The sequence below is a fragment of the Cydia fagiglandana genome, chromosome 4, assembly GCF_963556715.1.
Source record: "Cydia fagiglandana chromosome 4, ilCydFagi1.1, whole genome shotgun sequence".
Classification (NCBI taxonomy): domain Eukaryota; kingdom Metazoa; phylum Arthropoda; class Insecta; order Lepidoptera; family Tortricidae; genus Cydia; species Cydia fagiglandana.
Genome location: NC_085935.1, coordinates 2,002,263 through 2,029,320, shown reverse-complemented (window position 1 = coordinate 2,029,320; position 27,058 = coordinate 2,002,263). Strand labels below are relative to the sequence as shown.

The following is a 27,058-nucleotide window of genomic DNA, read 5'->3' as shown; positions in this document are numbered from 1 at the left end:
TCTTGCACAAGTAAACCAGTTCTAACGATAAAATTAGTGCTACCACTACTAATAACACACAAACAATTACAGCCACTAACATCTTTAAAATTTAAATTTAAATTAAATAGGTAATGGCTTGACCACACGTTGTCACACGCGGATGTGTTTTAGCGTTTGAGCATAATATTGACATAATAGATAATGTTTGGGGCATTACGAATTCAAGTTTAAAATTTTCAAGTTCAAATCGTCGTTATGACTAATTTACCTACGTGATTCGAAGACGATGATTCTTTTTATAAGGCGGAAAGAATATTTATCCCACAATAATTTTTAACTTTATTTTTTTTTTTTTTTTTTTAAATCTTTATTTAGAAAAAGAAAGGCCTTCGTCGCTGTGCGATGATGCCGGCCTCATAAGAATTACATAATTATGATTAATGTCTACAATTTAACAATTTGTTTATTAAGTGGTACAATTTAATAGTCTGCTTAGATGTAGGTTTAGACAGCAATATATTACATACGCCAACGTCCGTTAGGTTAAGTTTGGCTTGCGTTTCAAATGCCCTGCGGTCGGCTCCGATCCGAGCACACTCCACCAATGCGTGGTAGGTATCTTCTCTTACCCCACAGCTTGAACAGTTTGGAGAATCCACTACTCTCATAAGGTGCCCGAACACATTAAGCGGTATGTGCCCGGAGCGCAGTCGCATGCTCGTAACAACAAGTTGTCTGTTTAGCTGAGCGTCATAGAACCAGGGTATCTTCGGTGGTTCACTAACTAGAGTTTTATACCATATGCCTTTCTCTTTCGACCTCTTATCGAAGTGATCCTTCCAAATTTCAAAACATTTTATTTTGACTTCTCTTAGCAAGTCGGTAAAGAAAGGCATACAGTTTACAGAAATACCTTCGTCCACTCCAATTTTAGCAAATATATCCGCAACTTCGTTACCCACGACATTAATATGTGATGGAACCCATTGGAATTGTATATTCTTGCCACTATTTAAAAGCTTTAAATATATATCCAGAATGGTGTAAGCTACGGGGAGACCTCTGTCGCCAGAGGTACATCGAGCTAAATGTTGTAGCGCGCTCTTCGAGTCACTGAGCACTACAAAATTTGTCCCATTACACGACTGTATGTATGACAACGATTCAGTAATTGCGTATAGCTCTGCCGCCATTATAGAAATCCTATTGTTTAATTTGAAAGCTGCTGTGGTATTAGTTTGAGGATCGTAAAATGCCGCTCCGACCGCGTTTCCCATCTTTGACCCATCAGTGTAAATCTGAGTGAACTCATTGTACTTTTTCCTAATGGTTTTTATAGTTTCCCGTAGTAGGTCCACCGAGCTATAACCCTTTTTAGGTCCCTGGACATTATCTATTGTGAGGCATATTCGTGATTTTATATCTATGTTTGTTACCCACGTAGAAAGTGAAAACATTTCCAGCATGCGAGAACACTGAATTGCTTCATTAGACAGCTCATTATGTACTAAGACCAATAGCGGCTTCTTTTTGGTATTCCAATACGGACTACGGTGACACATAGACGCAAGGTTAGCTATAATGGAAATACTCTCACTATTTTCGATCGATTTTGCCTTTAACCAAAATTTTGATGCGAGGTACTTTCTTCTTACTGACAACGGTGGAAGACATAATTCTGATTCCATAACGTGTATTGGGCTGGTTTTTATAAAACCTCCAACCACTCTCATAGCCTGGTTTTGGACCCTATCTAGCTTATCCAAATTGGTTTTAGAACTGTTATCAAAAAGAAAGCATGCAAATTCCAACCGGCTTCGGATAATTGAAATATATAGTCTCCTTAAGTGTATAGGATGAACTCCCCATGAAGAACCTGCCAAAACGTGGAACACATTTAAAAATTTTCTTAATTTCTGGCACATGTCGTTAACCTGTTTATTCCACCTTAAAGATTGGTCTAACCATAGTCCTAAGTATTTAACTGTCGAAACATTTTCTAGCCTAACATCTCCTATGTTTACATCAACTTGACGTCGGGTCCTGCCTCTTGAGAAAATACAAACTTTGCTTTTGCTTGGTGATACCTGTAAGCTAACCTCTTCCAACAGTTGTGACATTTGATCTACAGCCCTTTGAAGTGTAATTGTCATAAATCTTAAGTTTTGTCCTGATACGTATAACACAAAGTCGTCAGCATATTGCGATATGTATACATTATTTATCCTCCTACAAATGTCCGTAGTGACTACATTAAATAGAATCGGAGACACTGGATCTCCCTGTGCTAATCCTAACATCGTCCACCTTGTGATTAGACTATTACCGGTAGATTCAGTGACAGATACATGTCTTTCCTTCAGAAATTCCCATAAGTATTTACATATAGAGGACCCCACGCCCTCTGCATCTAGTTTTTCTACCACTGCTCTAATGTTAACATTATTATATGCGTTATCTATATCCACAAAGCAACCTATGGTTTGTTGTTTATTAGTATACCCTATCTGAATATGTGTAACAAGACGAACCAAATTATCAAGACACGACTGGGTTCTGCGAAAGCCTACTGTATTTCTAGAAAACAAATTCTTACTCTCGAAATACCATTCTAGCCGCCTAGTTATAATGGTATGTAAAGTTTTGCAGATGCAAGAAATTAGAGATATGGGTCTTAATGATGCGATGTCATTGAGATCTCGCCCTGGTTTCGGTATTGCGATTACTTTAATGTCACGCCACTGGGTAGGTACTTTTCCTTCACTCAAAAACATATTGAACATATCAACTAAAATTTGTTTATCTGGCAGGTTATATAACATCGAATAAGAAATGTCGTCGATTCCAGGTGCCGTGTCTTTCTTTTTAATGGTATTATTAAGTTCTTGAATCGAAATAGGTGCTTCAAGTTGTGGGTTTATTGATGTAAAGACTGGGTCCTGTGGTAACACATAGTCAGGCGTTAAACGGGTAAGAAATTGCTCTGATTTTTCGAAATCTAAGGCATTTCTTACTGTTTTGTATCCTTTCAACCATTTCATTTTATTCCATAAATGACTACTAGATACTGTGCTGTCAATACTATTACAAAAAAATTTAAACGATTCTGCTGCCGCTTTCCTAATTAGGCGCTGTGCCTCAGCAGTTTTTTGTTTATAAGTACTTAAATTAACCGGAGTGGGATTTCTTCTAAGTTGAGATAACGCCTGCCTACGCACCGCAACTGACCTAGACAACTCTGGAGTCCAGTATGGCTTAATGTTAAACGTGCGAGTAGGGTCAGCACAAAGTTTAATCAGAGGAATTGATTCATTAGCTGCCGAATTAATGTACTGCAAAAACGTGTCATACACTAGCTGAGGATCCCCATCAAGATTTTTATTTTTAAAGAGCTCAATCAATGTTTCCCTATATTTAGTCCAATCAGCCTTTTTAAAATTTCTTTTTTGTGTGTTTATGTTATTAAGTTCGATTTTGGTAGACATGAAAATCATTAAGTGATCACTACCTAAACTCTCGTTGAAAACCGTCCAAGAAAATCGGAGTGCAATGTCTGATGATGCAAATGTAATGTCAGGTGAGCTTGACAACCATCTGTCCAAAACCATTTTACCCCAAGTAGCTACACCATTATTAAGCGACACGTAATTATAATCAGACGCGGCATCGTATATTTGTAAGCCCCTACCATTAATCTTGCACGACCAGTTAGGATGGTGGCCATTAAAATCACCACATATTAATGTTTTACTATTCCACTTCGAAAATATCATTTTCCAATCATCTGTTGTAGTGGAAACTCTAGGCGGGCAATACACGGCGATAATGTTTTGCAAATACGAACAATTAAATATCTTAACACACATAATTTGTATGCAACCATTACGAAAACTAAAGTTATTAACTTGCGCTCGAATCGATCGATGAGTTATTATAGCTATTCCTCCGTATGAGTCATCGCGGTCTTGTCTGTAGATATTATAAGATCCAATTTTTAAGTTGCTATTTGGTTCGAGCCAAGTTTCCGATATGATACATATATGGATTTTTTCTCGTAGTAATAAATTTTCAAGGGCTAACACTTTTGGTCTTAAACTTTGCGCATTCCACTGCAGAATGTTCAACTTCATATTTTTATTTTTACGACTAAATTCCATGACGGGTTAACATTTCCACAATACTTTTCAAAATAGGCCACTCAGACATAAAATCTACTACTACGAGAACTAACCATTCAATACAGGACTTAATTATATTTTTAATTTTTTCATGCATACTAATGTCTTTTAAAAATAATATTTCTTTTAAACGACTTAATAACTCACTAAAATGTACTTTGCGCGAGTTGTGTACTTGATCGTTTTCCGTGTTATCAGCTGATTTCTCTGGAATGCGGTCCGCCGGGCGCTCGTACTGTTGTCGCTCATTTTTGCTGATGCTGCTACTTGCGTCTCTAGGGACCGCCCGGTTGCCGGGCGGTGACTTAGGACGTTTAAGCGTTTGGGCAAACGAAGATAAGATAGGTACGTATTTATGGGGACTTGTTTCTTCCAGATCTAAATCAATAAAACTGTTGTGCGTATTTAATCGAAATGTGTGCTCTTGAATGGTATTATCGCTACGGATCTCTTTATGAGCATGTTGTTCTGGTTCAACATAAATGTTGCAAGCAACCCGATATGTGCAGTTGAACTCCGCCATTAATTCCCTTATCTTTTTCTCTTTTAAGTAAACTGGGCACGATCTATTTAGAGCCATGTGATTCCCCTTGCAGTTAACGCATTGGAATATCTCAATCTCGCAGTTTTCATGTTGACCGCTGCATTTGGGGCATATAACATTTCGAGATGAACATCTGGCTTTAGTATGTCCGAATTTCCAGCATTTCGAGCATTGCGTAGCAGGAAAGATGAAAGGTTCGACCTTGACGCGTAAGTTATCTATATTTACGTATGCTGGCAGTTGCGATCCGGAAAATATTACTTTAGCCACCTCGCTGGGTACCCATTTATTACCTTCTCCTCTCTTCTGTAACCGTTTTGCCGATACAATCTTGACATTACTAGGGCTGGAGATATCCCTAAGTATATCGCTGTCGGTTAGCTCCAGGTCAACCCCCCTTATAATACCGTAAGACATTTCCACTTCGGTAACTCGTTGAACTTTCCATTCCTTCTTTTTAAACTCCTCACAGTCAATTACCTTTTTTGCATAGGTCTCGTCGGGCACCTCGAGTTTTAGTTTGTACTGATTTATATATTTAATTTTTTTAATCTTGAATAAACCTGCAATTGTAAGTAATTTTGCAATGGCAAATTGTTTAGGTAGTTTTTCGCTACTCGAAATGAATACTTCTATTGCCTCCTTCTTAGGTTTTTTAAGGTTTTCAACTTTTTGCCATGATTCTTGCTCATCATCCTGTCTTTCCCGTTTTTGAGCCCTCTCATTCAAGTTATCTTCTTTCTGCTCCTGAACTTCTGTTACTTTTTCTACGACTTCATTCTCTTCTGCTGATGTTGATTTTTGTGATAATACTTCTGTTTCTGTCACATCCATGTCTGAGCCTAAGTCCGACTCCGGTAGTTCCGTAGACATGTTGTTTACGGAATTACCAGCCTACAGCTTGCATGACAACAGATACCGCACGTCGTAAACAATAAATGCAATAACAATATTAGATCGCCGCGTGCACTCAACACGAATGTCGTGACGAGACTGATTTATTTATTAAATAATAGGGTTCAATTATGCGTTATTTATAGCAAAGTGAGAGACTTTCTTTCTATTATGCAAAGAAACTTACTACATATACCTATAGCGATCTAGTCGGTAGTGACCTACGAAGCATGGTTATAGCACTCATTTTTTGTATGTTTGTCACGGATATGTGATGCCTACTGATTTTGTATTATTAATAAGTATATTTATCGTCGTCTAGTACCCACAACACATGCCTTTATTAAGTTTACTGTAGGACTGGGTCGATTTGTGTGATTGTTCTTTAATATTTATTTATTTACTTATACTTACTTATTTGCTGCGCTTATTCAATAGGCATCATATTCTAAATCTAAATCAAATAATCACTTCAGTAGTTATTTCCTGTTTAGTGAAGGTCATATTTACCCAAAACAAACTAATTAAAGAGTAGTAAATTTACCGTAATATAAATTTCGAGTTTGTAAAAAATGGCAGCCACTTTGATTTTTTTTGGTACCTACCTTCAATCATACTTAAGATCAAGAATTCCAGGGTGGCAGATACATTTGAAGCATCGTTTCATCCGATACTATTGTTGCTGACTGTACATATAATCTGCTGTATCTTTAGGTATTTAAATAAAAGTAAACAATTTTGTACATTTTCGGGTAGTTATAACATTTATTGGTTAACCGACCAAATAAAAAACCGCCTGGATCAGTCACTGAACGACCTGACTCTCACCCACATTATTTGATCATGTAATGTTTTCATCTCCCTCAGTAGCCACACGCATCCCTCGAATTTTTAAAAATGCAACCGGGATAACACTATGATCGGTTTCTAACATACTGGAGATAGTGCAATAGCAAAGACGCACGTGTAGGTACTAAATATGTAGCATGAATGTTACGTATAGGCGTTTCATTTTATATAATATGAACGAACGAACGAAAGTATTCAAATCATTCATTCGCTTAACGAGTCGGCTGCAGGCTGCACTCAGTTTACACCCATTCGTGATGCGCTCGAGACGCGCTCGCTAGCAGTCTTTACAAACAAACCACAACAAAAACATTCCAATTTCGAACATTTTCAAACTTCAAAACAAATAGTCTCCCGCGCATTTATGTAACGATTTTTTATCCTATGCAAAATTGGATTAACAAAATAAGCCATGTTAATAACGATCCTCGCGATTTTTGGAGCGGTGGTGTTGTTTTTCTCTTTACTAAACTTTCTGTGGACACCATTGGAATTAATATCGTCCTATTTGATGCCCTTTTTCCTGCCATCGGAAGTGGAGCCGTTGTCAAAGCGATTTGGACCTTGGGCGGGTGAGTTAAGGCTCAATTTATGTTTTGCTATTGTTGTTAGGTTAGGTCAGTTTCGGAACCTGTTGCTGACCTAGCCGGAGCCGGTGTATTTTTATAACATGTTAATATGCGTTATAACGTACCTACACCCATTTAAATTAATATATCTTCAAAAGGATAATGGATGACCACTTCTCTCTACAAAAGTAGTCCCCATTTTCCTTCCTAAGGCTTATTGCACTATACTATACTTATGACACTTGGAGAGACTTTACACCTCCAAATCGGCATTGGGGACCTAATACATCTCTAAATTTAATGTATTATATTTAATTCGCTACCTGCGAAATATCATTTTATGTACTTAGATAAATTTAATATTTAGACATTAAGGATTGCATTAAGTCAAAATTTGTGCGACAGGATTTATTAAAATTTCGTCAACTGGACGAAAACTAGCGCAATGACCTTATATCAAAACAAAACCTAATACAATCATTAATTTAATAATAAGTACTATAATGGGGTTGTTGACTGTACGAGTAGGTATTTAAAATAAATTCCACACCACGCACGATGAGACAAAACACTTTATAATCGGAAAAAAATCTATGTATATACACGGTGTAACATGAGTAAACCGAAAATTTTTAATAGCGTATTCCTGATCATATTTAGAGACAATAATTTTTAAGAAAAAAAAAACGACTTCCATGGGGGCCGATGAAAGATTATTGTAGATGGTACACTATGTAGAAAAGGAGGTAAAACCACCCACTTTTCTACTATTAGCATTTCGCTTCTGTATAATGGCTCCTCTACAGGATGGGCCAACGCCGGCCACTCCAAGGGACGCAGCCATGCGGTAGAATGAGATAACAATATCACTTGCTCCCTCTAACGCATAAATGCGTCCCGTGGAGTGGCCGGCGTTGGCCCATCGTGAAGAGGAGCCATGAGGGTCGTAGTTCTAGCCTAACCTAACCCACTCCTCAGATAGCAGTTCGGTTCTGTGCGGCTCGCAGTTCGAACCTAATCAAACCCACTTTTCAAGTAGCATTTCGTTTCTGTAAGGCTCACAGTTCTAACCTAACCTAATCCTTGTTCGGTTCTGTGAGGATCGCAGTTCAAACCTAACCTAACCCACTTAATGGCGCATGCCGTGCGGTGTACGGGGGTTTAAGCGGGAGGGGCTAGTAAGATTGGCATCATCGTACTTTATACCTACATTAATTTTATGGTAGGTAATCATAGTTGTTTATTTAGTTAAGGTATCATAGTGGTTTTCTGGGTCAAGGTCCGGGTCCGAGTCCGGGTCCGAGTCCGGGTCCGAGTCCGGGTCCGAGTCCGGGTCCGAGTCCGGGTCCGAGACCGGATCCGAGTCCGGATCCGAGTCCGGGTCCGAGTCCGGGTCCGAATCCGGATCCGAGTCCAGGTCCGGGTCCGAACCGGATCCGGGTATGACTCCGAGTCCGGGTCCCAGTCCAAGTCAAAATCGAAATTCGTAATCACCAAACGTGTACCATGCGTCATTGAAGAGTTCTGTTCTGGTCATCATCAGCAGTTTCACTTCATCAAATGCGACAGTTTTTAATGTAAATGCTTGATTTTATGATGAAAATACAAAAAAATCTATACGTATGCCTTTAATATTTGAGGAGTTCCCTCGATTCCTTATGGATCCCATCATCAGAACTCGAGCTTGACAAAAATGTGGCTTAAAAACTTAACTTGCTTAACGAACATAACGAAAAGGAAAAATCGCCAAACGTGAACTATGCGTCGTTGAAGAGTTCTGTTCTGATCATCATCAGCAGTTCCACTTCATCAAATGCAACAGTTTTTAATGAAAATGCTTAATTTTCTGATGTAAATACAAAAATCTCTATACGCATGCCTTTAAGATTTGAGGAGTTCCCTTGATTCCTCATGGATCCCATCATCAGAACTCGAGCTTGACAAAAATGTGGCTTAAAAACTTAACTTGCTTAACAAACATAACGACGAGGACAAATCGCCAACCGTGAACTATGCGTCGTTAAAGAGTTCCGTTCTGATCATCATCAGCAGTTCCACTTCATCAAATGTCACTTTTTTGGGTGTATATGCTTGATTTGTTGATAAAAATCCAAAAATTACTATATGTATGCCTTTAAGATTTGAGGAGTTCCCTCGATTCCTCATGGATCCCATCATCAGAACTGGGTTTTGACAAAAACGGGACCAATCTGTATGCATATACATTCAATCAAAAAAAGAATTTTCAAAATCGATGTAGTAATGACGGAGATATGGAGTAACAAACATAAAAAAAATAAAAAAAAAATAAAAAAAATAAAAAAAAACATACAACCGAATTGATAACCTCCTTCTTTGTGATTTGGAAGTCGGTTAAAAATGTCCTATAAACTTTTTTGAAATTCGCCTAGTTTCAGAGATATTATTAATTAAAAAAAAAAAACAAGTTTTTATTGTTGCATTGTGTGTAGTGTGGCCATTTTGATGGTGATGTTGCTGCTATGGGACGTAGTCTAAATATCCTTATTGATAGATGTCAAAAAGTGACAAGTAAAAGTAACACTTCGCAAAAAGTAGGTTCTACGAAAAAAAAATGTAAAAATCAATTTTAAGTGACAAGTCTACCAATAACATTTATTATTTATGTGCAAATACATTCACAAAATTGAAAAAAAAAAACAAAACAAAAAATATATTTTTTTGTCGAAATTGACCTAAAGTCATATTACATTTTTTACTTCTTTTGACCTCAGAAATGCGTGGTTAAAATTATTCGGTTTACTCATGTTACACCGTGTATAATTAAGATAACTTGACCGTGACGTCACGTCATAATGGTAATGTCTGTGTTTCATGTAAGTATAATGTTTTGACAATTAAAAAAAGAAGCTTATGACTGATCTCATGATCTGTCTAATATACGTAGGCTATTGTATTAAAGCTTGATTGATCATAGCTTGAAGATAGCTTCATTTAATTTGATGAGCATTTGCATGACAATCGAAGTAAAGGTCAGGTAATTACAATAAGACCGTTCTTGTTTTTTTTTTACTTACTCAAAACAAGGTCATTGCGTTAACTGGTCGACTGAAAAAATGACATTGAATGCGTTATAATCAGAGAGCGCAACTTTGGTGCCGATGACGTCATTATGACGTTAAGTCGCATATAGGATGTTTTTTAAAACAACATTGTAACACCTCAATGATTCTTAATAATGATAATATATATATATAATTCTTTATTTATAAAAATGCTTGGTAATTTACACAAAAAAATAATGTAAACATTAAAAAACGATACGAAACGATCTCCTTCTCGTTCAATATGCTTTGTTGTTTCCAAATGGTTCTCTATATTGCTTGCTTTTTGCTGCAAATACGGCTGCAAAGACTTCATAGCGACTTCAAACAATAATATTTCGGTTATATTTTACTAATAAAAAAATAAGTAAACAGTAATTGGTTGTCATTTCCAACAATCTTGTTTTTAACATGACAAAGACAGTTAGTTATGTGTTTATACGTGGCCAGTACGTATAAAAACTCTCAAGTTTCAATATCAGTAAACTAAAGAGGCTAATAAATTGTTATTTGTTTAAGTATCTATAATCTAGATAACAACACTCTGTATTTAGCTTCACGTCATACGTCTGTCATCGGCACCAAAGTTGCGCTCTCTGGTTATAATGAATGCCTATTTTCTTAATTTACTATTTTCTTAAGAGTTAATACACCCTTATTGCAGACATTGCAGTATGCATGTAATAAAAAATATTTGTCGAAATTGGAACTTTAATACCTGTGAATAGAGTTGAAGTCCGTCATATACATATGCTTTGTATGCATAGGGGAGGGAGGGATAGGCATTCTTATAAAAATTACTCGTAAAAAAATATTTGAAATTCTCACAACAAGGGTTTGTTCATTTCTAATTTACTCCGAAATATTAAATTTTACATATACAACAGGCCGACAACTTTAAATTATACATATAAAAGTAGGTAGGAAGTTATTTGTTTTAAGGGGCCCACTAATTAATAGTCTCCCGCACAGTATCGGCCTGTCAGTTGTTCGGAACTGTCAAAATTTTGTTCTAACTGACAGGCCGATAACGTCCGAACGATACGCCGCGTCGTTGGTACTTATGTTAGTTAGAGTTAATTACTTATGTAATTATTTTATAATTACTTATACAAGGAACTTAGTTGTGTCGTCAAGGAGAATTCTGTTATGATGGTGTTTTAACTTAGACACATAGTTTTAATTTTTTTACCATTACCGTAAAACGGGGTGAGTAGGTTTCGCGGGGAGAGGTGGGTTATGAATGGGGAGAGAAGGTTTGAGAGCGGGGTGAGAAGGGATTTTAAGGCTACTGCTACAAAATAATGTATTCTAATTTAAAATGGAGCTATGGTGTAATACGCATAATAAAAAAAAAATCGATCCAACAATCTTCCAAAATCACCTTTGTATGAAAACCCCTCTCACCCCAAATACGAGGCACTACGGGGTAAGGTGGGTTCCTCTTTATCGTCAAAGTTATGAAATGGAACTACCCAAAATAAAATAAAAACAAAAATCCAAACGTCCGGAACACTTATTAATTACAAACACCATTCACTTTTCAGATGTAAAAATAAATGTTATCGAGGTTTGAATTTCAGTGTTGACCCTACTCACCCCATTTTACGGTAGGTACAATCTAAAAAATAACTTTAGGTGCTGTAATCCAGCAGCTGTAATTAACCTTTTTTTAGCGTTCCTCAAAAATTTTCCATGAGTATATAGGTATATTATTATTTATTCACAAATGCAAAGGACTAGAACAGAGCCAAGTTCAAGCCTTGTTCGAATACCTACAAATGCATTACCTATTTACGGTGCTGCGTTAGCCGTATTTACACCACAGAATAACTAATAGTATAGTACTACCGTTTTACACAGCGTTTTGACTTCAAAATTATGCCCATTGGTCTACCATTAATCTCAGACGGATAGTAAAAAAAAATAACAGAAGAGGTACTTAAGCAACTTAGTAAATCATTTGGAGCCTGATTCAGATTTACACAGACAGTAGACCAACTTGTTATGGTTTTTAACTGGTTTTGATACGACCTTGACTCGTCTCAGTGATTGGCGCGTCTCAGAATAAGCTACAAAAAACATTGGAAAACTAAGGGATTCAGATCGAAGGTCATTGGCGTGGGCTTTATTTCGCATGCTCCAATTCAATTTCAAGTAGCAGCAATTTTCAACAATTCAACAAAAAAGAATTTTCAAGGTCGTACACGAGACAAGACTAATAATTAGATTAAGATTAATTACGATTCATAAGAGCTTGTTGCTAGGCCTACATGAATAAAGTATATTTTTAACTTGAACTACAATTTTTATGTTTATTTTTTATTTTTTTTGAGTCCAGTAATTGTCTAATATTTACATACAATATATATACAGTGGTACAACTAAACGAAATAAATAAACTACAAAATAAGTTTAAACCCTTAAAAATCTGTGTCAGACTCCGTTTTATGACTCCTGAAAGTCCTGAGGTAACATAAGGAATCCTAAGCATTATACATACCGGGTGTGGCCTATAATATGAGCAAAAAATTTAACTGTAGGCTGTACTCCTCATACTGACCAACATTCCCTAATAGCATTTTCTTGTAGGGATTTTGTTGGGCCTTTGTTTACGTATTAGTTGGGCAACCGTTATATTTGGCCGTACGATTTGCTGGAGGGCCCTCGACAAAGGCCCTCCCGAAAATTCCCAACAGAGGGCCATAAGAGTAATTTTTTCGTTGGGCCTATTTAAATAAATCATACAATTATTCAACGGTGGTGGTTTTGGTTGGGCCGTGGTTGGGCCTATACACGTTTGTTTGATGGTTGGTTAATTGTTACATTTGGCCGTACGATTTGCTGGAGGGCCCTCGACAAAGGCCCTCCCGAAGATTCCCAACAGAGGGCCATTAGAGTATTTTTTTCGTTGGGCCTATTTAAATAAATCATACAATTATTCAACGGTGGTGGTTTTGGTTGGGCCGTGGTAGGGCCTATACACATTTGTTTGATGGTTGGTTAATTGTTACATTTGGCCGTATAGCTTGCTGTAGGGCCAACTGCAAAAAATTAAAAAAGGGCAATTTTTTCGTTGTGCTTCTGTTTGCAAATTCAACAATTACCCAACGGCAAGTCAGGTAGGTCGGTAGGTAGTCGTGCACCAGGTTGAAGGCCCAACACAGCTTGTCCCACAAAGGGCCATCATTGTAACTTTAACGTTGGGTCTTGTGTAGGATTCTTACAATACTACCGTAGGTAAATAGTTGTGTAATTTATAGTGGGCCTATACTCTAATTATGTAATGGGCTTTTGTTTACGAGTCCTACAGTTACCCTACGTTAGGTAAGTGGTTGTGTAATACGACGTTGGGCCTTTGCTGATAAATATTACAATTACACTACGGTAGGCATTGGTTGTATCCACATGAAGGCCCTAGGCAGCAGTTGTAGTTAATCTTCTCTGTATCGTTCCAATTTTAGTATATTTACTGCCGAAGCAAGTACACTCTAATTTACTACACACTCTAATTTACTATGGTTACTATACACTCTAATTTGTATATATACTAACCGCACTTCGAAACTTCGTAAGCGAGATTTATGTTTTTTGAGATTTAAATTGAGAAAATGTCGGCTCTCGGGGGAAGCCTATATCCCTAGAGAGCGCGTCCCCAGGTGGCGGATAGGGGAGGCCCTCCTGGTGGTCGGAAGAGACTACCAGAGGGCTGGAGGGAAATAAAATACCTCCCGCGGACCGCACAGGCCGGAGATGGACACTCCGCAAAAAACCCCGCCCACAGGCTTCTCGGACGTATTCGGAGTAGAGGCTGTGGGCGTGCTGCTGGCTCGGGCTGGAGCAAGCAGGAGGACAGGCGGCGGATGAATCTCTCGAGATCAACGGCGGCGTCCAAACCTTGCAGCAAGGTTACAGCTGGTGTAAAAGGAACTGGGGCCCCACTACACCTATTTAGCTCCAAGAAAGCCACCATGCAAAGTCAATCAAGTGAGCCAGTTCGATGCGATCCGGGCCCGACCCGGCGTCACGAGATTTCCGGGTCTTGTGATGGGAAATATACTACCGTGAGAGAAGAAACAGAAGATGCCAGGACAGGAAAATTCAACGGGGGATTAAAACTAATAAAGAAGAAGAAACAGTGGTTAAAATTTGCGACGTGGAATGTAAGAAGTTTAATTAAACCAGGTAAAGTTGAAAACACTGTACAAGAAATGAAAAGATTAAATATTGACATAATGGGCCTTAGCGAAGTACGATGGAAAGACAACGGAAAATATACTGCTGATGACACCATACTTTACTATTCAGGGAAACCCTCAACAGAAAAACATCATTACCATGGGGTAGGAATAATGATCAAAAAGGAGCTGAACCGATTCGTCACCAACTTTCTACCTGTGTCAGAACGATGTATTCTACTACAGTTAAGCGGTCAGCCTTTTGACTTGAACATCCTGCAAATTTATGCACCAACAGCTAAAAAAGTGGAAGAAGATCCTACCATCCTAGAAAACTTTTATAAGGAGATCGACATGGTTATGAAATCATTAAAATCACAACAACTCACATTGATATTGGGCGACCTGAATGCAAAAATTGGTAAAGGAGCGGTGGGTAAATATGTAGGAAATCATGGTTTAGGAGCTAGAAACGAGAGTGGAGACCGATTATTACAATTCTGCATGGAAAATGATCTCATCATTGCAAACACATGGTTTGAGCATCCGCCCAGACGATTATATACATGGACGTCACCCAAACACACATCAGATAACATAGTGCGAAACCAGATAGACTACATATTGGTGCCTGCTAGATATAGAAACTCAATAGTCAATGTAAAAACATATCCCGGGGCGGATATTGGGTCTGACCATAACCCGGTAGTAGCTAAGCTTAATCTAAAATTGAAAATAGTTAAAAGGAACAATACACAACATGGAAAAATTGCAGTAGATAAGCTAAAAGACAGTGAAGTAAAATCAAAAACACTTGCGACAATTAATAATGAACTAAGAAGGCGCTTCCAAGATACCATTCCAAGCGATGGTACAATTATTAGTAATGAAGATATTTGGGAGAAAATCAAAACGACTGCTCTTGATACAGGTAAAGAAATATTAGGCTACTGGAAAAAGGAAACTAAAAAGCCATGGATAACCAAAGATATATTAACAAAAATGGAAGAGAGAAGACAGTATAAAGAAATAGATAGCGTAAAATACAAGACAATAGATAATGAAATCAGAACCAATATCCGGACAGAAAGAGACAAGTGGTTGGAATCTAAATGCTTAGAAATAGAGGGATTAGACCTTAAGCATGACAGTTTCAATTTACATAAAAAAGTAAAAGAATTCACTAATACAGGAAGAAAATTCACCACAGCAAATTTATTTAACAATAGAAATGAACTCCTGATTGAAATAGATGAACAGAAAAGGGAATGGGAGACCTATATAACAACGCTATTTCAAGACAATAGAACCCAAATTCCTCCTACTATAACCGGAGATTTACAAGGACCATCGATAATTCGTAGAGAGGTCGAAAAAGCCATCAGTAGCATGAAAATAGGAAAAGCTGTAGGCCCAGATGGTGTGCATGTAGAATTAATCAAATTATTAGATAATTTTGGAATAGATATACTAGTTAAACTATTCAATAACATCTATGAGACTGGAGAATTACCTAACGACTGGCTGAAATCGTCCTTCTTGCCAATCCCTAAAAAACCCAATGCAAAAACCTGCAATGAATATCGTCTTATAAGTCTTATGAGCCACGTCCTTAAAATTTTCTTGAAAATATTACACAACAGAATGTACAACAAAATTGACTACAGCATAGGGGAAACTCAATTTGGATTTAGAAATGGACTTGGAACCAGGGAAGCTCTGACAGCAATCCAGGTAATCGTACAGAACTGCCTAGAACACCAAAAAGACGTATATGCGTGTTTTATAGACTTCGAAAAAGCTTTCGATACTGTGAACCACGAACAACTGCTAGAAGCTATAAATGGCACAGATGTCGACAACAAAGATATGAGAATTATCACGAATCTATATTGGAATCAAACAGCACATATCAAGGTCGGACAATCTGCTACAAAAGAGTTGAAAATTCTAAAAGGTGTACGCCAAGGCTGCATATCATCTCCAAGCCTATTTAACCTTTACTCAGAACGCTTGTTTGTGGAAGCATTGGACGGTATTGAGATGGGCATAAAGTGTAACGGAAGATATATCAACAACATAAGATATGCAGACGACACTGTAATACTAGCTAACAGTATAGAAGAACTACAACAGCTATTGGACCGCTTAAATACCAAGGTAAAACACTACAACCTTAAAATGAACGTTAGTAAGACCAAGCTGATGGTAATAAGCAAAACAACATTTCCAACAGGCAGGCTTCTGATTGATGGTAAACAAATAGAAAGAGTTTCTAAATATAGGTACCTGGGCTGCTGGCTGAGTGAAAACTGGGATCCAGAACAGGAAATCAGGGTGAGAATAGAAATAGCCCGTAGTGCTTTCATTAAAATGCAAAAATTGTATACCAATAAAGACATTAAGCTAAATTTAAGGTGGAGACTAGTAAAATGCTATGTATTATCCATACTTTATTATGGTGTTGAAACATGGACCTTGAATAAAAAAATAGAAAAGAAAATAGAGGCCTTCGAAATGTGGCTGTACAGGCGTATGCTGAGAGTATCATGGACCGCAAGAATAACGAATATAGAGATCTTAAAAAGAATGAAGAAGAAGAAGGAAGTACTAGCCACAGTTAAGCGGAGAAAGATTGCATATTTTGGACATCTACTCTTCTTCCTCGCGTTATCCCGGCATTTCGCCACGGCTCATGAGAGCCTGGGGTCCGCTTGACAACTAATCCCGTGATTTGACGTAGGCACTAGTTTTTACGAAAGCGACTGCCATCTGACCTTCCAACCCAGAGGGTAAACTAGGCCTTATTGGGATTAGTCCGGTTTCCTCACGATGTTTTCCTTCACCGAAAAGCGACTGGTAAATATCAAATGATATTTCGTACATAAGTTCCGAAAAACTCATTGGTACGAGCCGGGGTTTGAACCCGCGACCTCCAGATTGCAAGTCGCACGCTCTCACCGCTAGGCCACCAGCGCTTCCATCCATTCCATTTTGGACATCTACATAGAAATGAAAAGTATAATCTGCTGAAAGTTATAATAGAAGGAAAAATAGAGGGGAAACGGGGAAGGGGAAGAAGGAGGATGAACTGGCTCGACAACATCAAAAAATGGACAAACATCAAAGACGCGGCCACGCTAACAAGACTGGCCGAGAATAGAGAAGACTTTGCAAAGGTGGCCGCCGACGCCCGCTAGGGCATGGCAGTAGAAGAAGTTTAGCCACCGGTACCAAAATACACAAAGGCCCATTGTTAGGCGTCAGTGCCACAGCCAATGTTGGTAAATGCGATATTTGTCATCATTGGGCCATCGGATGATATCATTAACTAGCCAACGTTACCAAAATACACAAAGGCCCATTGTTGCGCATCCGTGCCACAGCCAATGTTGGTAAATGCGGTATTCGTCACCATTGGGCCAACGAATGTTATCGTTGTTTAGCGAACGGTAGCAAAATACACAAAGGCCCATTGTTGGGCATCAATGCTACAGCCAATGTTGGTAAATGCGACATTTGTCGTCATTGGGCCATCGTATGATATCGTTGACGAGCCAACGTTACCAAAATAAACAAAGGCCCATTGTTGGGCATCAGTGCCACAGCCAATGTTGGTAAATGCGATATTTGTCATCAATGGGCCATCGGATGATATCGTTGATTAGCTAACGTTACCAAAATACACAACGGCCCATTGCTGGGCATCAAGCTACAGCCAACGTTGGTAAATGCAATATTTGTCGTCATTGGGCCATCGGATGATATCGTTGATTAGCCAACGTTACCAAAATAAACAAAGGCCCATTGTTGGGCATCAGTGCCACAGCCAATGTTGGTAAATGCGATGTTTGTCATCATTGGGCCATCGGATGATATCGTTGATTAGCCAACGTTACCAAAATACACAAAGGCCCATTGTTGGGCATCAATGCTACAGCCAATGTTGGTAAATGCGATATTTGTCGTCATTGGGCCATCGGATGATATCGTTGATTAGCCAACGTTACCAAAATAAACAAAGGCCCGTTGTTGGACATCAATGCTACAGCCAATGTTGGTAAATGCGATATTTGTCGTCATTGGGCCATCGGATGATATCGTTGATTAGCCAACGTTACCAAAATAAACAAAGGCCCATTGTTGGGCATCAATGCTACAGCCAATGTTGGTAAATGCGACATTTGTCATCATTGGGCCATCGTATGATATCGTTGACGAGCCAACGTTACCAAAATAAACAAAGGCCCATTGTTGGGCATCAGTGCCACAGCCAATGTTGGTAAATGCGATATTTGTCATCAATGGGCCATCGGATGATATCGTTGATTAGCCAACGTTACCAAAATACACAAAGGCCCATTGTTGGGCATCCATGCCACAGCCAATGTTGGTAAATGCGGTATTCGTCACCATTGGGCCAACGAATGTTATCGTTGTTTAGCGAACGGTAGCAAAATACACAAAGGCCCATTGTTGGGCATCACTGCCACTGCCAATGTTGGTAAATGCGATATATGTCATCATTGGGCCAACGAATATTATCGTTGTTTAGCCAACGGTACCAAAATACACAAAGGCCCATTGATGGGCATCTGTGCCACAGCGAATGTTGGTAAATGCGATGGTGGGCCAATACAAAATTAATGTTGGCTACGGAACGAACCTCATCCCAACGTTTTCCCTACCGTTGGCACCGTGGGCCCCAACGAAAATGCTACTAGGGTTTGTTCAGCGACTTTTAAAAATAACTTGTGGTTTGATTTTTAATACACTTTAAATTAATTCCAAGACGCAATGTATTGCGAATTCTGTTATGTTTAAGGCGTGACAAGCATCGTCAATCGTCAATTACAATGAAATGGCGTGGCGATGGCGTCCATTGAAGATAATATTTATATTGTATGAAAAATAGGGAGTTTAAATACTTCATAATTTTTTAAAGTTCTTGAACAAAAGTGTCACCGTTTGAGGAGTACAATCTATGTTTTAATTATTTGCTCGTTTTACAGGCCACAGCCGGTATATTGCACGTTTGTAAATGCCTACTTGAATAATAATCTATCTTTAACACTTGCCCATGGTCAATAGCTGCGGCTGAGGAGTTAATTCTATTATTAATTAATCGATGGCAAAGGACTTCAACGGAGCCAAGTTCAAAATGGAGATCAGCTTCTGCTGGATTAAGACCCATGCTGGCCTAGATGGAAATGAGAGGGAAGATCTCGCGGCCAAGCATGCGGCAACACTACGAAAATCACCGGACTACGTCTACTTCCCTCTGTCTTACCATCAAACACAAATTAGAAGCAACTCATACACTACACACAACACAGCATACACAGACAGCACCACGGGGAAACACGTCAAACAATGGTTACCTACTCTGGACGACATCAAACATCTCCGTAAACACATAAACATAAATTTCCAGCTTACACAAATACTAACAGGCCATGGTTACAATAGAACCTATTTAAAACGTTTCCACATAATCAATGATGATGCTTGTCCATGTGACAAGGACACAAAACAAACAATCGAACACCTGATTAGGAACTGTCCAAGATACGCATATGCAAGGTGTGTCCACGAGACTATCTGTGGGAAATATCAGGATATTGACCCGTACAATATAAAACATATCACAGGAAAAGAAGAAACACTGGACTCATTCATAACATACACGAAATATATAATAGATACTCTCAGGAATTTCAACAAGATATAATATAGGTTATTACCTGTATTCGTCTTGTTGAGATTCTTGAGGGTTTTACCCTTACCTGGTTTGCAGCAGTTCTGCTGCCCATCATGGCGAATACCTCCCTACCAACAACTTGGGGCAGGTTCACCCGTACTATTGTGGGAACCTGTCCAAAACCACTAAACAGACACCGCAATCCACTACCAACACAGCTCTTACTGAATCAAAGAGCAAACGGCCGCCCGTATCTCTAGCGAGGACCGTTTGACTCAAATCAATTACTCAATTACAAAAAAAAAAAAACCTTGGTCTGATTATACAAGTAATGCATTATTTACGGCGCTACGTCATTCCTTTGACTTAGCCGTGTTTACGCTGCATTCTGACTACTATATAGGTACATTTACTTAATCAATATCAACTCTGGCTTCGAGTTCCATATGGCCGAATGTGAAAAAAGTCAAATTTTCAGGAGAGCCAAAACAAAATTGGCACTTTTGTTTGCCATTACTTCATGACGAACTATGTGGCCTAGAAATACCATTATTTTTTTATTGAGAAAGGCCTTTTTACCTTCTATTCTGGATAAGTCAAAATGCTGTAGTACTTTTTATAGTTTTTATACTTTTCAATATGATCGAAGCCCTGTGCAGTGCATAGTGCATTAAATGCTGTACGATATGAAATTATGCAGACCTTAAAGGTCAACTGCTTTTACTACATGTAGCTAGGTAGCTAAATAAGTAGCTACATGCATCATTGTAGGGTTAGCTAGATAAAAACACTTGACACACTTTATAATATGACTGAACAGCGCCACCTAGCGCACAATGAGCTTAACGTAACCACAGAATAATTAATAGTACTACCGTACAGAAAGGAAACTTCCTACAAAAACGAAGTTTGACAGCGGTTCAGGGTCGGATCATGCTGTCCCTTTCTAATATATGGCACTATCCCTTTCGGCTATTTAGGGCTGTCAAAAATCAAGTGATTATCTTATCTGTGGTCGTGCACGCAAAAGGAAGTCAAGTGGTGCCAACCCTAATAATTGCTCGGAGCAATGCTGAGCCGAGCGGAGCCGAGTTTGACCGAAGTCAGGAGATTCGCACCCCTGACGTAACCCCCTCTTAGTACCGAGTAGTATTTCTAAGTAGGTGTCTATGTCGTCACTGAGGGATTCTTCGGTAGTATGGTCAATTTGGTTTTCAATATATTAGTATTTAACGGTATGAAATGTCAAATGTAACCCTAAATGGCTCAACAATGGAATTTATTGACTGTACACTACATACATATACATACTAAGCATTATTAAGTACATAGCCAGGTACGTACTACTAGGACAGCGGTTCTCAAACTTTTTTGGTGACGGAACCCTTTCGGCAAGCGAAATATTTGACGGAACCCCAAATAAAAAATTTCGTTCATCACTGTGGACCAGATATACAGTATAGAAGAGCTGGTTTTTTTCTTATTATTACAAGTATATTTTCGCGGAACCCCAACAGAGGCTTTGCGGAACACACTTTGAGAATGGCTGTAGTAGTAAGTAGGTACCTGTTTAGGAATCAGTTACGACGTACCTTTACTAAATAAACATTGTTGTATTTGTGCATACCATGGGTTTACTTGAAACCAGGATGCCAATTCTGATTTAACGGTTTGCTAAAGTTTTGATACGACATTGACGATCGCTCGCAATGATTGGTGCGCTCGAAATGCACTGGGGTCTTCGCCAAGATGACAAATCGTACATCTATAAACGCCAAACGAAAAAACAAAATTATCAGAATGACTGTTGCTACGAAAAGTCACGTGAATATTTCCATTTACAGCCTCTTGCGCCTAGTGTCAGAAGAGTCACCTGCTTGCGCCTTCTGGAAACACTTAGTATATAAGTTGTTATAATTTATTAATTTTGTTATAATTTTGTATAGGTTTAAGTACTAAAATAATATTAAGGGACTGTATACTAACACTATGGACATGGTCTGAATTAAATAAATTGATTGATTGATTGATAAGTTTCGATTAGCGGTTTCAATCAACGATTAGTTATCTCGGTTGGCGCGCCAATAAGTGCCCCATGGGCAGTCGGGTCGGGCACTTGTTGGTGCGCGTGAAATACACTGTGAGTCGTGTCGTAACAGGATCAAAACTTTAAAATATTAGGTAATCAGAATCAGGCTCTTGCTCGCGGAAGACGCCGCTTGTTACGGATGATCAATATTTATTTACGTCTGATCAATATTTAATATCGTGATTAGTCTAGTCTTTGTTGATTTGACTACAATAAAAACCCGACCAAGTGCAAATCAACACAAGATAAGTGTTCCGTAAACAAAGTTTTGTACGGAACACTAAAAAAAATCAAATACCTACTTGGTATGAACACTTGTACATTTTAACTATCGGCAGGCGTGGCTCACTCCGCGATTTCGTCACTTTGCAACGGGTAGCTAAAAGTACATCCGTTCCACACCAATTTTTGGTGGCTAGCCATAAGCCGCGCGTGGCGCTGTCGCCACCTAGCGGCCATATCTGAGCTGATCGTGACAGACGCGTTTTGTTAGAGTGAGGAGTGAGTCTTCTGTACCCAGTACAGGTACTATTATTTATTCTGTGCTATCGGTAGTAGGTATACCGAGACAGACACGACAACAACATCATAGGCCTTTAACATCATGACAGATGATTTATGCAGCGTCTGTAAGCGAGGAACAACGTCTCTCTTGGCTGTATTGGGCCAATGCGGGACCGGCATTTGCGACCGCATTTGTGGCAGAGGGGATATACCCATAGGGACACTTGGGAGGAGATCGATAACAACATGACGCATAATAGACGTACCTACTGATGGTTAGTTCAATGCAGTGGCGTAGCTAGCATGGGTGGCACCCGGTGCGGAAATTGGGGGTGTCACCCCAAAATTCAATCAAAATTGTAAAATATATTTAAAAAGAGTAAGTGTAATTTATGTAAAATTTATGTTAAATAGCTCAGGATTTACTCTATCGCTTTCATTTTACATAATTTTACGAATTTTTATAGGTGGCACTACTGATGTTCACGGTCCGCCCCCGTCGCCCCCCCTAGCTACGCCACTAGTTCAATGGTCCTGAAGTACCTATACAAAGACCAATGCCTAACTTTCACAAAATCTGAAGGACCTTAAACATCTCACGTACTATAGGTACCTAAATTAAGTACCGAACTCTCATTAAACACTGTGTGACACATCACGTAGGGCCCATTTACATTGCACAATTTGCACACCGCACGTACGTGCAGTTATGAGCACGGTGAAAGGCAGATCTATTGTTTATCTGTGCACTAGGTGCATTACGTAAGAGTAGGTCACACGTAGGTTATGCCGGGTCATGCACCGAACTAGGGTCATCATTCACCATCGCATTGTGAAAAAATCACACCTAAGAGTTTAATAAAATCTTAGGCCCTCAAAGTTTAAAGCAGCAAAATTTTTTTCAAATTTATATTACCTACGAAAAAAATATTGCTGTATTACTTAGGTACCTACGTAACGTTATTGTGGAAAGTTAGGACAGTTAGGTACGTACTTGAGACTTGATGTCAGTAGTAGGTCTACCTACACCTACCTAAATATATGTTCAGTCACTAGTCACCTGCAATAATGTTAGGGCTCCTCTACACAATGGGCCAACGCCGGCCACTCCAAGGGACGCATTTATGCGTTAAAGGGAGCAAGTGATATTGTTCTCTCATTCTACCGCATGGCTGCGTCCCTTGGAGTGGCCGGCGCTGGCCCATCCTGTAGAGGAGCCATTACTCTTCGAAGGCCGCAAAAATATGTGACACGCTCTTATGGCTGTTCAAATAAAATCGGATCAGATATTTTTGCTGCCTTCGTTGTGTAACATATTATTGCAGGTGACTGTACGCAGCAGTTGAAAGCGTTAAACGAAATTAAAATACATATAAACATGAAAATTTAGGAAGTGTGGATTGGTAACGGACAAGAGCCTACCGCGAACTGCGTTCGACGTGTTGCCTCTCTGTCGTACTTGTAAATTTCGTTCGTAGTGTGATAGGGAGGCAACACGTCAAACGTGGTTCGCGGTAGGCTCTCTGTTAGGGACATACCTATCTTCTTTTCTGTACAAATTGCTATTGGCAATAACGATGGTTTTCATCGCTTGGTCGTAAAACGTGTCAAACGATGCAGGTGTGTCTGACATGTTCAATTATTAATATTATTATGACATCTTTTACGGCTGGTTTTTATGACTTCTACTTAAGCTAAACTTAAGATAGAGACCCGTTTCTTAAAGAAGTGTATGATTGATGCTAGCGGTTGCGGTGCAAGACTTTAACTCCCCACCAGGCGTGGGCTGAAATGATCAGAGATTCAGGGCTATAACCGCAAAAATCGAAGTTCGCAAATTGCGGGGATTTTTCTCTGTCACTCTAATTACGCCTTCATTGAAGTAAAAGAGAAAGATACCCGCAATTTGCGAATTTCGGTTTTCGCGGTAGCCGCTCAGCACTGATGTACGCGCTCCGAATAATTTCAGATTTGTTTAAAATGTCGGAGCGGCCGAGTTGCTCATAATAAATATCTGACGCCTTGACAGATGCGTGTTCAGATATTTATGAGTACCTTGGCCGCTCCGTTATATCTGATGGTGTTGCACGGCCAAGGTTTGGTTGTCCGGTAGGTACTTTGGTAGGTACTATAAAATCTCCAATATAAAGTAAACATTTATGGCTTAGCAATTGAAATCCTTGACTGTACAATTGTACATATGTACCTAGTTTGCGCGCTCAAGGCGCACTCGTTAGAACTGAACGCATCTTTAAGTACAAAGACTCACTTGAGAAACAGTCAGCGTACTTAGGTACTTAATGCAAATTGACCAGTTAACAATTCAGCGACGCTAATGCTCTAGTTTCCTAGGATAGCGGTGCCGTCATACAGGGGGTCCCAGAATTCGACGTCATGCCGTAAACGGATGATAGACCAAGTCATAACAGTTATCATAAAAATACAAAAAAAGAATCCAACTCATGTTCTTTAAAAATTATGGTCACTTTAAAAATTCACAAAAAAATCCACACCCTGTAATTATTCAAGATTAGACAATAATAAAAAAATTAGAATACATTATGGAATTAGTAGTAACAAGAGTTAAAGAACCATTACAGGCTGTGGATTTTTTTTTGTGAATTTTTAAAGTGACCATAATTTTTTAAAAACATGAGTTGGATTTTTTTTAAATGTATGTTTATGATAACTGTTATGACTTGGTCTATCATCCGTTTACGGCTTGACGTCGAATTCTGGGACACCCTGTATAGCGGCCTTCTCCATACAAATATCAGTATGTTTAAGTTTTAATAGTATGGAGACGGCCGCTAAATGACGGTACCGCTATCCTAGGAAAACCGATCTTAAGTTTTGTAAACCGCAAGCGGTGTATTCCAGCCATAATTTTCTTCAGTAGCAGCAGCGAAGTTTCGCAAGGCAACAATCTTGTGTCATTACGAGACAACGAGATGGTTTGTGAACCGGTAAGATGATACGTAATTACGTAGTTAGAAGAATGGCACTGGTCTAAGAACTGGATAATCCAATAACAATAAGGTTAGTTAGGTACAAATCTTATACCTATAAACGAGCAATTCTTGTATATTTATTTATAGGTAGGTATGTATATTTCGCGGATCTCGGAAACGGCTCTATCGATTTCGATGAAATTTGCTAGAGATAAGACCTAGCTAGATCGATTTTTCGCCCCCGAAAACCCCCATAAGTATAGCAATTTTCATCGAAACCGTTAGAGCCGTTTCCAATATCTCCGAAATATAGGTCTGTGTATAGGTACATACTTCTAAATAAATAATCTTGTCGGTGGAGTATGCGCCAATTTTCGCGGTCCTCGGCCAGGTTCTTTAGTGATGCAATATTATGTAGGTAGGTATTACCTATCTAAATTATATCACTTATAAAAGTCCCGAGGCTCAATAGCCCATTGGGCCCCAGAAGGCACAATCAATTTTACCTTACTTCACCAAATTATCTTATACGCCTTTTAGTCGACACTAAAAGGCGTTTATACGAGTAGGGATAATAATAAGACTGAAGTATTTCTAATTTACGTAATATTTTGTTTTTATGGACACCAAGAATGTCGCGCGTAGTGCTCACATGCAAATAGTGTTTTATTATAACAGGTTTAGAGGATACCCTTAAACTGTGGACGTATGTACAGGAGGGATGTTCACCTTATAGTAGACAATTTGTCAAAACCGTGCATGAAAGTTGTAATCCTTACGGACATTGTTTGTTTGCAGCGGTGACGGGCTGCACGGACGGCATCGGCAAGCATTACTCCCTCGAGCTGGCCAAACGAGGGCTGAACATCGTCCTCATCAGTCGGAACCCGGAGAAACTACACGCCGTGGCCAAGGAGATAGGTGAGTGTTAACAATATTCAACTGAAAGGTGTATAACACCGGCGATATGTGGCATTACTCCCTCGAGGCGCTTAAACGGCTGAACATCGTCCTCATCAGTCGGAACCCGGAGAAACTACACGCCGTGGCCAAGGAGATAGGTGAGCGTCAACAATATTCAACTGAAAGGTGTATAACACCGGCGATATTGTGTCATTACTCCCTCGAGCTGGTCAAACGAGGGCTGATTATCGTTCTTATCAGTCAGTGGGAACCCAGAAAATTACATGATGTGGCCAAGGAGTGTTAAGGGCGTTTTGTTTTGAAAGCATACATAATTGACGCACTCACTGTAGGTAAGTAGGAACTTATCTGTTATGCTATTCACATAAATTAACTTAATAGAAGCGTAATTATTTAATGTAAGTATACCGGGTGTGGCCTGTAACACGAGCAAATAATTAAAACATAGATTTTACTCCTCAAACGGTGCCACTTTTATTCAACAACTTTTAAAAATTATGAAGTATTTAGACTCCTTATTTTTCATACAAAATAAATATTATCTTCAATGGACGCGATCGCCACGTCATATCATTGTGATTGACATTGCTTGTCACGCCTTAAACATAACAA

The 27,058-nt window shown here is 38.9% G+C and overlaps 2 protein-coding genes across 3 annotated transcripts in view; one reads left to right on the top strand and one right to left on the bottom strand.

Moving 5' to 3' along the window:
- Positions 1-1,825: 1,825 nt before the first annotated feature.
- LOC134663384 (uncharacterized) lies at positions 1,826-5,577 on the bottom strand. The gene is made up of 2 exons (XM_063519748.1): positions 4,336-5,577; positions 1,826-1,858 (listed from the first exon to the last, which is right to left on the bottom strand). The coding sequence occupies exons 1-2, from the start codon at positions 5,575-5,577 to the stop codon at positions 1,826-1,828; spliced, it is 1,275 nt and encodes a 424-aa protein (XP_063375818.1).
- A 1,209-nt stretch (positions 5,578-6,786) lies between these two features.
- The window catches only part of LOC134663449 (inactive hydroxysteroid dehydrogenase-like protein 1), a 30,419-nt gene continuing 10,147 nt past the window's right edge, over positions 6,787-27,058 (top strand). Inside the window, exons 1-2 of one of the 2 annotated variants that reach the window (XM_063519819.1) lie at positions 6,787-7,019; positions 26,321-26,443. In XM_063519819.1, coding sequence (XP_063375889.1) covers positions 6,860-7,019; positions 26,321-26,443 — 283 coding nt within the window. In that variant the 5' untranslated portion in view covers positions 6,787-6,859. Of the gene's footprint in view, positions 7,020-26,320; positions 26,444-26,502; positions 26,584-27,058 lie in introns of those variants that run through there. The other variant, XM_063519820.1, reaches the window with a different exon arrangement.

Excerpts from the sequence above, each read along its gene's own strand:
- LOC134663384 (XM_063519748.1), bottom strand. The coding sequence starts at position 5,577 with ATGTCTACGGAACTACCGGAGTCGGACTTAGGCTCAGACATGGATGTG. Across the intron at positions 1,859-4,335 it reads ATAACACGGAAAACGATCAA|GTTCTTCATGGGGAGTTCAT; the intron begins GTACACAACTCG and ends ACGTTTTGGCAG.